The 14,168-nt window shown below is 40.7% G+C and overlaps 1 protein-coding gene across 1 annotated transcript in view; it reads left to right on the plus strand.

Moving 5' to 3' along the window:
* Positions 1–5,462: 5,462 nt before the first annotated feature.
* The window catches only part of LOC307102876 (putative selection and upkeep of intraepithelial T-cells protein 1 homolog), a 30,471-nt gene continuing 21,765 nt past the window's right edge, over positions 5,463–14,168 (plus strand). The window contains exons 1-3 of the mRNA XM_079776565.1: positions 5,463–5,540; positions 7,186–7,530; positions 12,118–12,399. Of these exons, the coding sequence (XP_079632691.1) occupies positions 5,468–5,540; positions 7,186–7,530; positions 12,118–12,399 (700 nt within the window). The 5' untranslated portion in view covers positions 5,463–5,467. The remainder of the gene's footprint in view (positions 5,541–7,185; positions 7,531–12,117; positions 12,400–14,168) is intronic.

The following is a 14,168-nucleotide window of genomic DNA, read 5'->3' on the forward strand; positions in this document are numbered from 1 at the left end:
TGGTTGCTCTTGGTACACCCCTTTGTGGGCTGAGTGCAAAGTCTTAGTGTAGTTAAGCCTTGATTGCTGTTGGTACACTGGGAGGAATTGACCTCCAGGCCAATTGGCTGTGAGGACCCGCTGTGTCTATAACGGCAGAACTGCTGCGCTATAGACATGCTTATGGTACAGGCCTTGTTTCAGTGGGGCTTTGGTGCTCAGAGAGTCCGCCTCCCGAATGTGTCACTTATGGATGTGAGGAGTTGAAATCTGGTGTCTCACACTGACCACTAGGTGCATTGGCTTCTGGATCTCCAATGGGGTGCAGTTCAGCTCCTGTCTGAGAACTGCAGCCCTCTCCTCCCTGCTTGGAGTTTGGAGGCCTTGGAGCTGTCTGTACTGGGTTGCAAGTTTACTAGCTTAAACTGCCTGCAATAGAGAAGGCCATTCATATGCAAAAGCCGCTGCTTGGAGCTTGGGTGTATTTGTAGGTTGTGCGGGGCGGAGTCTCAGAGAGTCACTAGGCTAGGGTGTGGCAAACAGCGATGGCTGGCAGTGAGCCTTCTCTGCCTACCACCATGTCCCCGCGTCCCTGTGTCTCGCACCCCAGCAAACGATTATTCTTGCGCGCAGCTCTGCAATCAAGCCACCTTCACTTTCTTACCCAATGGCAGACAGCCCAGCTTCTCCCCAGAAGCTGAATTTCAGAGAGGTCGAGAGCTTGTCTCTCTTCGGGTTGAAGAAAGCAATGCCTACCACCAACCGGCTCCGCTGACAGCCTGTTTCGCACGTGCGTGCACGCGCCTGTACCTCAGTTTTTCAGCATTTGCACCCTGAGTGCTCCATCTAGTTGTAGGAGCTTCCACTCAGCCAGCTTTCCTGTGGTTCTGGGTGATAAACATTTTGTCTTTTAGTTGTATATTTGAAATTGTTCTGGACGGCAACAGTTCAGATGTTTACCTACACCGCCATCTTGGATCTCCCTACAATAATTTTATAAGTCATGATATCATTTCACTCAGATTTTATCACATTATTTTTTTAAATTTTAAACTATTTTCATTATTGACATTATTACAGATGTCTCCATTTTTTCTTCCTTTGCTCACCTTCATCCGGCCCCTGCCCCCCTTACATCTGGCCATCACCACACTGTTGTCTGTGTCTATGGGTTATGCATATACAGTATGTTCCTTGGCTAATCCTTTTACATTTTTTTCATTCAGTCCTTTACTCCCCCCTTTCCTCTGACATTGTCAGTCTGTACCATGTATCCATACCTCTGGTTCTATTTTTTTTGTCAGTTTATTTTGTTCATTAGATTCCATATCTTGGCTCTTTTTTGACCCAACACTGTTCTATCTATGTTTTGGAGTCATAATTTTAAGATTTATAATACAAAACAACAACCAAAAAATTCAAAATTTTGACTGAGAGTGCATTGAATCTATAGAATATGTTATGTAGAAGTCTATGATATTGAATTTTCTAATCCATAAACACCATGTTGTGTCTCTGGGATTTTAGAATACTGATGTAGTATCTTTCAATAGATAGTATTATAATAGAATGTCATAATTTCACTAATAAAAATTTTGCATTTTTGGTACATTTATTCTTGAGGAATTTATATTTTTGTTGCTGTTTTTAACAATTGATAATTGCAAAAAGCTATATATGTTAACTCTTGTTGGCAGAAATGCAAGTAATTTTATAATAAAGAAACAAAGTAAGTATTTAGAAAATTATTATTTTCTACGTAAAATCACAAATTGTTTAACAATCAGTTATTAACATTTTGTTTATACGATTGTTTGTTGAATGTTGATATTATTTTGGGTTATATATGTAGGCTTACTGTTAAGATATTTATATTCCTAATTTAGTTATTACCAATAATGTCATCATGAAGTTTACTAGAGGCCTGGTGCATGAAATTTATGCACGGAGGCGGGGGGTGGTCCCTCAGCCCAGCCTGCACCCTCTCTAATCTGGGCCCCCTTGAGGGATGTCTGACTGTCCAACTAAACGAGCAGTCGGATTCCCTCTCACAATCCAGGATTGCTGGCTCCCAACCACTTGCCTGTCTCTGCCTGATTGCCCCTAACTGCTTATGCCTGCCAGCCTGATCACCCCCTAACCACTCCACTGCCAGCTGGATCGATGCTTAACTGCTCCCTGGCCAGCCCGATTGCCCCTAACTGCCCTCCCCTGCCAGCCTGGTCACCCTAACTGCCCTCTGCTGCCAGTCTGGTTGCCCTTAACTGTCCTCCCTTGCAGGCCAGGTCACCCCCAACTGCCCTCCCCTGTCAATCTGGTTGCCCCTAACTGTCCTCCCCTGCAGGCCACACTCCCCCACAACTGCCCTCCCCCACAGGCCTGAGTCCCCCCCAAACTGTCCTCCCCTGCAAGCCTGGGCCCCCCACAACTGCCCTCCTCTGCAGACCTGGTCTCCCCCTAGCTGCCCTCCCTGCTGGCCTAATCGCCTCCAACTGCCCTTCCCTGCAAGCCTTGTTCCCCCTAACTGCCCTCCCCTTCTGGCCTGGTCCCCCAAAACTGCTCTCCCCTGCAGGCCTGGGTCCTCGCCAAGTGTCCTCCCCTGCAGGCCTAGTACCAATAAACTTCCCTCCCCTGCTGGCCTGGTCACCCCTAACTGCCCTCCCCTGCTGGCCTGGTCACCCCTAACTTCCCTCCCCTGCTGTCCTGATCCACCTCAACTGCCCTCCCCTGCAGGCCTGGTCCCCCGCAACTGCCCTCCACTGCAGGCCTGGATCCCCTCCAACTGTCCTCCTCTGCAGGCCTGGTCCCCCCCAACTGCCCTCCCATGCAGGCCTGGGTCCTCCCAAACTGTCCTCCCCTGCTGTCCTTGTCCCTCTCAACTGCTCTACCCTGCAGGCCTGGTCCCCCCCAACTGCTCTCCCCTGCAAGCCTGCCCCCCCAACTGCCCTCCCCTGCAGTCCTGTTCCCCCGCAACTGCCCTCCCCTGCAGACCTGGTCCCCCCCAACTGCTGTCCCCTGCAGGCCTGATCCCCCCAACTGTCCCTCCCCTGCAAGCCTGGGTCCCCCCAACTGTCCCCAACTGCCCTCCCCTGCCAGCCATCTTATGGCGGCCATCTTTTGTCCACATGGGGGCAGCCATCTTGTGTCTTGGAGAGATGGTCAATTTGCATATTACTCTTTTATTAGATAGGATTGTACATGTCTCTTGGTCATATATGAATGTATTTATCTGATCATACATCCAGATGTAAAATTGCTGGATCACAGGCTGTTTATTTTCAACTTCAGTGGAAGATGCTAAAGTGCTTTCAAATACAGTCATCCTTCTTATCTGTGCTTTCACTTTAGGAAGTTTCAGTTACCCATGGTCAACCAAGGCTCAAAAATATTCAATGGGAAATTCCAGAAATAAACAACTCTTAAGTTTTTAATTGCATGCCATTCTGAGTAACATGATGAATTCTCGCACTGACCTGCTCCATCCCACCTAGGACATGAATCATCCCTTTGTCCAATGGAACCACACTGCTTATGCTACCCACACATTAGTAATTTAGCAGCTCTCTTGGTTATCAGATCAACTATTGTGATAACACAGTACTTGGTTCAAGTAGCTCTTACTTTACCTAATAACAACTCCAAAGTGTAAGAGTAGTAATGTTGGCAATACATACGTATATGTCAAAGAGAAGCTGTAAGTGTATATATAGGGGTCAATGCTATCTATAGTTTCAGGCATTAACTTGGGGCCTTAGAATGTATCCCCTACAAATAAGAGTGTACTGCCGTATCATTGTACCAATGCATTCAAACTGGACATGAACATGAGGAATGCCCAGGACACATTATACCACAGCCTCATAAAACTTGGCATTGTCAGCCTTTTCCACTGTAGCCATTCTGGTGGGTGTGACAATTACATTGTGGTTTTAATATGTATTTTTCTGATTCTTAATGAGGTTCTACATCTTTTCTTATCTTTACTGCTATTGAGGTATTTTCTATGTTGAGACTGTTCAGGTCCCTTGTCTATTTTTCTTTTGGCCTATCTGTTCTAAAAATCATTTGTGTTATTCAAATTTTAAAAATATAGATATCCAGGATATGAGCTCTTTTATCATTTGAAGTTTTGCAAATACCCCCAATCTGTGTCATTGCTTTCAGCTAATTATTCTTTCCAATTCCATTTTCTTTTTAATGGATAGATTAAACCATTGTAAGACACATCTAACTTGCAACTTTTCTCTCCTTTAATACATCATTTTATATTCTTGTACTACAAAACACAAATCTCAAAATGGAATCACATCATTTATATTTGCATATAAGCACTCCATATTCTAGCAGGTCAAATCTAATATTTTATTTATTAACGTATTTGAGATCCTTCATCAATCCGACTTCACTTAACTGTTGAATATATGAACAAATATGTCCCTCTCAATCCAGCATGCTAATGCCTATCTCCATATCATAGCAGTGTCGCCTTTTTTCTATCTAGGGTTCCTAGAAAAAGAGCCCAAACTTATTACTAAGAGTTTATTAGAAGGGGGTTGCAGTTTAGGAGCCTGGCTAGTGTGACTCAATGGTTGAGTGTCCACTCATGAACCAGAAGGTCATGGTCAGGGCACATGCCTGGGTTGTGGGCTCAACCCCCAATAGGGGGCATGCAGAGGCGGCAGATCATTGATTCTCTCTCATCACTGATGTTTTTTTTTCTCTCTCTTCCTCTTCCTTTCTCTCTCTGACATCAACAAAAACATTTTTTTTAAAAAGTGAGGGGGGAAAATTAGGAAATAAAGCAAGAGAGGAGTAGCATTTATCTGCTTGCTTATTCCTATTACCTGTTAATATCCCCATATATCTTACATCTGAGTGTTTTGACTTAGCTCTTCTGGGCAGCTACTGGGGAGTCTAGATCCCACTTCCCTGATGTGGCATTTCCTTTGAATGTGGAAGTAGTGGGTGAGGCCAGAAATTCCATAGATTCAGGTTTGTCAGACCCTGCTTATAACAGTGATCTTATTAATGTTTTTCTAAAACTGGCCTATCCCCCACAGCAGAAGGCACACAGTGCCCCCTTTAGGAAATGAGGCCACATCAGAAGCAGCAGCCAGGGCTCTCCATTGACCAAGTGGCTCAGGCCAAGGGACAGATGAAGCCGAGTGGAGATGTACATAGCTGGGTTCTGTTTACCTTTATGTTTTCATCTACCACAGCTGCCCTTCAGAATAGTAATCTAAGGAAAGCAACGAGCCACAGTAGAGCACAGGAAAGAAGGAAGAAAAGAAAGCATCTCAATGGGTCTGACATTTGTGGTTTGACTAAGTCATTTGGTTGCACATCAAAGGGAATGCTCTAGAAAGACAGGATTTCAAAATTCTGTGTGTGTGTGTGTGTGTGTGTGTGTGTGTGTGTGTGCGCGCGTGTGTGTATTACCATGATTCTTGCTGCCTGATCCCCATTGCTATTTCATTTTCCAGGTGTGATGGAGCCTTCACTTTCCTGTGTACCTGGATACTTTGTGTCCTTTCTCCTCTTACAGATGGTGCTCACTTCGGGTAAGGACATCTATTCTTTTTCATGGTGTGTCACAGTGATAAAGAAAGATCATGGAGGAAAATGACACTGAGGGAAATGAGGACGTTTTCTCACTGATGTTTTTCGGGTTCCACCCTTTTTGTTGTAGTATAGAGGATAGAAAGGAGGCTGTAAACAACTTGTGATTAAGAAATGTTATTTCAGTGACTGAATCTTTCTCAGCCCCGACTCCATCCACAGTGCTGTAATGATGTGCCTAGGCGATGAGACAGATAAATGTCTACCATCTCCCCCGGGGAGGCTCGAATTCTCACTGTCAAATCATAATGAATATACCCCTTATGTTTAGGAACAAAACACGGTCATTTATGTGACTACCAGTTTAGTTTAGAATTAGAAGTTTAGTAGAACCTCAGGTAAAGCGCTGGATCTGTCCACAAATTTTTCTTATTGCAGTAGACCTTAAGTCTCATCATTCAGATTCCTTATGGTGAGAAGGAAAAATGTTGTCGCCAGAGACAGGAATGAATTTGGCATAGTTGAAAGAAGCAAAACCTTAGAGTATTGGAGGAGCTGTGTGATAGTCACCTATAGGTTTATAACAGGTTATCCCCCAAATGAATGTTTTAAAACAACCAATATTTTATTACATTTCACAGTTGGTGGGTCAGGAATTCTGGCTAGCACTTTCTTCTGTTCCATGGGACACAGACTGAGGTCACTTGGTGTATTCAGCTGGTGGGCAGGATGGTCTGAAGAACCCAGGGTGGTTTCATTCATGTCTGAAACTTTGGTGGAGTAGGCTGGAAGGCTGGGATTATCAGATGGCATGTCAACACATGGCCTTTCTGCCATGATGGACTCAGGGGAGTCAGACTTCATTTTGGCAGCTCATGGCTTCCAGAAAGAGTGTTGAAATATAATAAAGGAAATAAATTAAACGAATGAGAGCTGCTAATTTCTTAAGACAGGCTCAGAAATCATTGCAGGTCATCTGCCATATTCTACTGAGCAAAGCAATCACAGAACATACAGTTTCAAGAGGAGGGGACATAGACCTTTTATCTTCATGGAAGGCACATCAAAAAATTTGTGGCCACCTTAATCCACCAAAAAGGATACTGAAAAAAGCAGCTGTGTGTTTGATAAGTAAAGGATATTGTTGGGCAATATTGGTTCACATCCTACCTCTAGACAATGGGAGAATCTTCCATTCCTTTGGTAAGTATTTACAGAGTGCCTAGTAGGCACAGACAGTGTTTTATGCACTGAGGATAATAAAGAGAATGTAAAAAGGAATAAGACAAAACTCTGCTGTTGCATGACTTACGTATTAGTGGGCCCTGAGAGAAAATAAAGACAGAAATTAACAATATCAGGTAGTTGTATGTGCTGTGAAGACATGTGTAGGTATGATTAGAGGAGATGATAAATGGGTACTCATACAAAATTTCATAAGGAGTTGCCATTTAAGCTGGGACCTGAGAGATATGAGGCAGAGTGTGGATGTCTGAGTGGAGATACTCCTGAGAGTCAAATTCTGAGTCAGAAAGAACTTGGCATCAAGAACCAGAAAGAGGCCAATGTGTCTGGAGCAGAGGGGTCTCGGTGAAGCATTTTTCTGTGTCTTTCACGCTAAAACCTCGTCTCCCACTTCCTTCACAGAGCAGTTCTCTGTGCGTAGCTCCAGGAGCCACCACGTGGTCCTGGTAGGCGAGCACACCGAGCTCAGCTGCCAGCTCTCCCCACCGCAGAGTGCGGAACACATGCAGGTGGGCTGGTATCGGGATCACTACCAGCCGATTTCCATTTACAAGAAGGAGAAAAAGCACTCTGGAAAAAGCACTCAGAACTATACAAATCACACAGTGCTCCTGAAGGATGCCCTGGGAGAGGGCAAAATGACCCTCAGGATCCATAATGCCAGTGTTATTGATGAGGGGAAGTACCACTGTTTCTTTAAAGATGGTGACATCTCTGAAGAGGCCGTCATGGATCTGAAGGTAGCAGGTAAGGGCAGAGGAGTCATCTCTGGGTTTTCTATGTAGTGCCGCTCTGGACCCACGATCCAGAATTCATGAATGGTGGGCCATGAGGAAAATATCTCAGGGTATTTAAAAAATCTATAACTTTTATAATGTACAGAAAAATACATAGAATAGTGTAATAAACTAGATACTTGGTTAACAATTTATTATATTTACTTCAGATCAAGTTAATGTCACTTTTGTACTCATCAAATATGCCATTCACTTTTTCCCTTTCCAAGAAGTAACCATTAAACTCATTGTCTCTTTTGGTTAACACAAAGACATTCATAAAAATATTATTATTTTGTGTGTTTTAAATTTGCATAGCAGTATCATTATGCATATTCTATTGACTTGATTACACTCTTAGTTTTTTATTTTTATATCAATCCATGTTTATTCAAGTGGGTACAGTTTATTCTTTAACTGCAGTATAGTATTCCACTCCATAAATATATGACTATTGATTTATGTATTCCCATATCAATGGACATTAAGGTAGTAGACAAATTTCTGTTCTTATGTTAGACTGTAGTATTTTTGTCCAAGAGTTCTTTTAAGATATACAGCTTGCAGTTAAGTTACTAGGCCATTGTGTACAAATATCTTCAAATTATTAGCAGTTACCCACCAACATGATTGGATCAATTTATATTTGACTCAAGTCTTGTAAAAGCTACATCCATACCGATACTTGAAATTACTATGTTTTTAAATGTTGGCAAGTTTTAAAAATATTTTTATTGATTTCAGAGAGGAAGGGAGAGGGAGAGAGATATAGAAACATCAATGATGATAGATAATCATTAATCAGCTGCTTCCTGCACACCCCCTACTGGGGATTGAGCCTGAAACCTGGGCATGTGCCCTGACTGGGAATCAAACTGTGACCTCCTGGTTCCTAGGTCGACGCTCATCTACTGAGCCACACCTGGCAGGGCAAACTTTGATTTTAGTTTAGCTTATCCTTAATAATAATGAAGTTTTATTTGTTATATAATAGAGACCTTTTTTCTGATTCTTGCCTGTTTATTATTTTTGCCCATTTTACTATTGAGTTCTTTGATTTTTTTTTAATTTGTGGGAATTGTTCTTTATTCTGGATATTACAATTTAGTTTTTTTATGTTACAATTTTTTTAGTCTACTGCCTTTTTAAAAATGTATGGTAACTTATTTTACGTAGATTTAATTTTTATATTATCAAATTTATAGTCTACCAAATTATAATTTGTCATTTGTATCACATTTGAGAAATTCCTTCTTAGCCTAATTTTTGAAGATATTTGCTTTAAATTTTTGAAGCTATCTTTTCACATTTAATTCTTAATCTATTTAGACTTTACCTTTGTGTCTTTTTTTAAATAAATCTTTATTGTTCAGATTATTACAATTGTTTCTCCTCCCCCCCCCCATATCTCCCCTCCACCCAGTTCCCACCCTTCCCTCTGCCCTTACCTCCCCCCCTCGCTATCCTTATCCATAGGTGTATGATTTTGTCCAGTCTCTTCCCGTACCCCCCACACAGACACCCCCTTCCCCCTGAGAATTATCAATCCACTCCCATTCTATGCCCCTGATTCTATTATGTTCACCAGTCTATTCTGTTCTTCAGATTTTTAATTCACTTGACTTTTAGATTCACTTGTTGATAGGTATGTATTTGTTGTTCATAATTTTTATCTTTACTTTTTTCTTCTTTTTCCTCCTTTTAAATAATACCTTTCAGCATTTCATGTAATACTGGTTTGGTGGTGATGAATTCCTTTAGCTTTTTCTTATCTGTGAAGCTCTTTATCCGCCCTTCAATTCTGAATGATAACTTTGCTGGGTAGAGTAGTCTTGGTTGTAGGTTCTTGCTATTCATCACTTAGAATATTTCTTGCCATTCCCGTCTGGCCTGCATAGTTTCTGTTGAGAAATCAGCTGATAATCATATGGGTGCTCCCTTGTAAGTAACTAACTGTTTTTCTCTTGCTGCTTGTAAGATTTTCTCTTTGTCTTTTGCCCTTGGCATTTTAATTATGATGTGTCTTGGTGTGGTCCTCTTTGGATTCCTTTTGTTTGGGGTTCTGTGCGCTTCCTGTACTTGTAAGTCTATTTCTTTTACCAGGTGGGGGAAGTTTTCGGTCATTATTTCTTCAAATAGGTTTTCAGCGTCTTGCTCTCTCTCTTCTTCTGGCACCCCAAAAATTCGGATGCTGGTATGCTTGAAGTTGTCCCAGAGGCTTCTTACACTATTTTCTACTTTCTGAATTCTCTTCTCTTCTTGCTTTTCTGGAGGCGTGTCCTTTGCCTCTTTGTATTCCAAATCTTTGACTTGATTCTCGCGTTCCTTTAGTCGGTTGCTGGGTCTCTGTATAATATTTTTTATTTCAGTCAGTGTATGTTTCATTTCTAGTTGGACCTTTTTCATATCCTCGAGGGTCTCATTAAATTTATCAGCTTTTTCCATGAAATTCTTGAAAAACCTTATAACTGTGGTTTTGAACTCTATGTCCAGTCGTTTGTTCTCCTCCATTTTTTTTGTTTGGGATCTGTTTCCTTGCCTCCTCATTTTCGCTGCTTCCCTGGGTTGGTAGGGTAGCTTTGTGTCCTATTGGTTCAACAGTCAGCCTCCCAGTTACCTGAGGTGGACGCTCTTGGTGCACCCCTTTTTAGACTGTGTGTACAGCCTTGTTGTAGTTAAGTCTTGATTGTTGTTGGTGTCACTGGGAGGAATTGACCTCCAGGCCAATTGGCTGTGAGGACCCGCTGTGTCTATAAAGGAAGAATTGCTGTGCTGGAGACACGTTTATGGGCCGGGACTTGTTCCAGTAGGGCTTTGGCGCTCACTGAGTCTGCCTCTTGAATGTGTCCCTTATGCAAGTGGTTGAAATCTGGTGTCGTCTCACACCGACCACTAGATGACCTCGTTTCTGGATCTCCAATGGGGTGCAGGTCAGCTACTGTCTGAGGCCACTCAGCAGGAGTTACAGCAAAAACTGCAGTTTTCTCCTCTTTGCTTGGGTGGTTTTGGAGCAGTCTGACTGGAGCTGCAGTTTATTTGGTTAAGCTGCCACAGGGCAGGCCATTTATATGCTACCTTTGTGTCTTTTAATGAGCTAATAAAATATATATTTATTGACTATTCCCAAAAATTATAAGGTAATTCTGTCATCTACCAAGTCCATACCTCTGCATGGGTCTTTTTATGAGTTTTTATTATGATTACTTTTTAGGTCATCATTATCTAATTATCTATACCTAATACAATACTGCTTTTCTTAAATTACTACAGTGATGTGTCTTGGTTTGTGATAGGGTATATCTAATCTTGCTATCTTTCTCCAAAATTGTTTTAGCCCCATATAGTCTGAATTGTAATTACAAAGTTAAATCCTCTTAGGAATTATGATTAAAATTGAATTGAACATATAGACTAGTTTTGAGAGATTTGTCATGTTTCTTTATTACATCAGTGCACATTTACTCAGCCATTTATTTTAGTTCAATTTATATTTCAGTTAAATTTGATATGTTTACCCATAAAGATCTTGTATAACTTTTGTCAGAATTCATTAGTTAATTTTTTTTGGATTATGAATGAGATGGTATTGTTACAAAAATTAATGATTATGGTTATGATGTAGAAATGTTGCTGATTTAATTTGTTTTCTTTCAATGTTATTTAATTTTAAATAAAAACATCAAGATTAAAAATTTAATAATTTAAAGAATGCATAGTAAAGTCTCCCATATACTCCAATCATATAGCTATGAATTTCACCTCCCACAGGAAACTAATGTGATTAACTTCTTACATAATACCTCTTGAGATATTTTACATTTATATGCATAATATGCATAAACATACATACGTCTATGCATATACAAACATACAGACATATATGTATATATCTGTATATAATTTTTATATATCCATAACTTCTTTTTAAATAAATGCTAATATACTACATACATTGTTTTAAACTTGATTTTTTTCTTAATAAAACAAACTGAAAAAGATTCATATTTTTATATGATTTTTTTATATTTGTTCTGTGGTTGCAATGTTTTCCATTGTGTGAATGCTTTAGAAATTATTTTACCTATACCTTATTAAAGAATATTCAAGTTGCGTTCAAGCTTTTGGTATGCAAGAAATGCTCTAACAATTTAAGTAAATTACTACATATGTATGTAATTTCACACCTCTTCAAATCTTTTTCCCATTTTAAAAACCCCATTTGCCTGTCTTAATTTATTTATAATACTTTAAAAAATATTCTGGACTCACTCCTTTCTCAGATATATTATAAATGTTGTCTAGTCTGTAGCTTCATTTTTTTACCTTCTACATGTTGTCTTTTGTTAAACAAAAATTAACTTTCATAAAGTCAATCATCTCTTCCATGGTTAATACCTTTGATGCCCTGCTAGCTTGGGTGGTCATCTCTGCCCTATTTGTGATTATCACCATTAAAGTATGGCACACTCTGCCAGCCACAGAGAATGAAAAGGAACATTTACTTCTTTATTCTTGAGTCCATACCAATAATTAATGTCAATACTCTCTCCTTCTCTAGCTCTAGGCTTGGATATACAGATTAATGTCCAGGTTCCTGACACAGAAGGGCTCATGGTAGAGTGTAACTCAAGAGGGTGGTACCCACAACCCCAGATGAATTGGAGAGACAGCAGAGGGAATATAATTCCAGCCTCATCAAAAATCTTCTCTGAGGATGGAACTGGATTATTGCACCTAAAGACAAGTGTTCTGCTAAAAAACAGTACCCATGGTCCTATCACTTGCTGCTTTCATAACCCAGTTACTGGTCAAGAGAAAAGGGCAAGTATTGTCCTACCAGGTGAGTACCTGCGGCTTAGTTCTACCAAAGAAGAATGGTTTTCATCAGTGTGACAACATAAAGATAAAATTAGGTGACATAATAAATGAGAAATTGCTTTATAAATAGTGAACTGCTGTAGACATGCAACATTTAAACCTTATTAAGTATCTAGACACAAGGAAAATACCAGATGTTCAGGGAGCCTGTTCTTAAATATCGAAGGAATTATAATAATTAGAGAAAAAACCCTTATTCTGTTTAGCATCTCAAGGCTTCAAAAGTTATATGTCATTTGACTGCTAGATTCACTATTTTTAGCTTTATGAACTTGGATGTCATGTAACCTTCAAGACCATTGATTTTTCTCATTTAGAGATGGTAACATATATTTTTTGAATTTGAAATAAAATATCAGAAATAGGATTTATAAGACATAAAGCAATATGTAGAATTAAGAGTGATTTAAAAATTATTGATGTCATAAGTGGACTGTATTACTACCTTGTGAAGAAATAGACATGTAGAAAAGTCCATTACTAAAGATTCAGCAACTGGTAAGTGATATATCCAGTATTAGATCCCAACTCCTCACCCATTATCCAGGGCGACTTTTCTCTGGTACAGGGTGGTTATGATCAGAGAGGTTAGCTATAAATTGTAAAACTGTGTTCTTTGTGCTTCAGCCTGTGACTAGATCTAGTCCCAAGACAAATTATGATGGATAGAAAGAACAAGAGGTAGACAGAGTGAAAGGATTAATTTTAAGTAGGAAAACAGCTTAACTGTTACACAAAAACCTTGCCCCTATCAGCAGTTCAAACACAATGGAAATCTTCAGATAGTTCATGTGGCTGTACTCCTTAAAGTAATTCAAACACTCAGGTTCATGTGGATTGTTGACCATCAATCTCCTTAAAGATCTTTTGAAAACCTGTTGATCAAGCAAAAGTAAGTTTATTAGACTTAAGCCCATAAGAGAGAACATAATCTTTATAGAATATTAATAGCATTCTAGAATGGGTAATTAGGGGAGGATATTTATAATTTTAGAGCCTCTAAAATTTTTTAAAAATATATTTTTCTTGATTTCAGAGAGGAAGGGAGAGGGAGAGAGAGATGGAAACATCAATGATGAGAGAGAATCATTGATCAACTGCCTCCTGCTTGCCCCCTACTGGGGATTGAGCCCAAAACCTGGGCATATGCTCTGACTGGGAACCAAATCGTGACCTCCTGGTTCATAGGTTGATACTCAACCACTGAGCTACGCTGGTCCAGCATACTGGGTGATTTTAAAGTAAGTCTTGCAAGCTGAGAAAACAAGTTAGAATTTGCAGTTTAAATATAACTAGAGGCCTGGTGCACGAATTAGTGCATGGGTGGGGTCCTTCAGCCTGGCCAGCGATAGGGGCCAATCAGGGCTGGCCCAGGGAGAGGACTGCAGGAGGTTGGCCAGCTGCAGGAGGTTGGCTGTGGGAGCACACTGACCACCAGGGGGCAGCTCCTGTGTTGAGCATCTGCCCCCTGGTGGTCAGTGTGCATTATAGCTGCCGGCCAGTTGTCTGGTCATTTGGTTGTAATGGTCGCTTAGGCATATCTATACTAATAAAAGGGTAATATGTTAATTAGAGCAGACAAAGCCGCAGTGGCTGCGAGGGCCAAGGGCAGGTAGCCGTGAGCCCCGGCGGCTGGCAGTGGCAGCAGCAGCAGGGTGATGTGGGCGGTGCCTTCCCCTGATTGGCTGGTCACCTCCCGCAGAGGGAGGACATCCCCTGAGCGCTCCTGGA

This window comes from Cnephaeus nilssonii (genome assembly GCF_951640355.1).
Source record: "Cnephaeus nilssonii genome assembly, chromosome: 7".
Classification (NCBI taxonomy): domain Eukaryota; kingdom Metazoa; phylum Chordata; class Mammalia; order Chiroptera; family Vespertilionidae; genus Cnephaeus; species Cnephaeus nilssonii.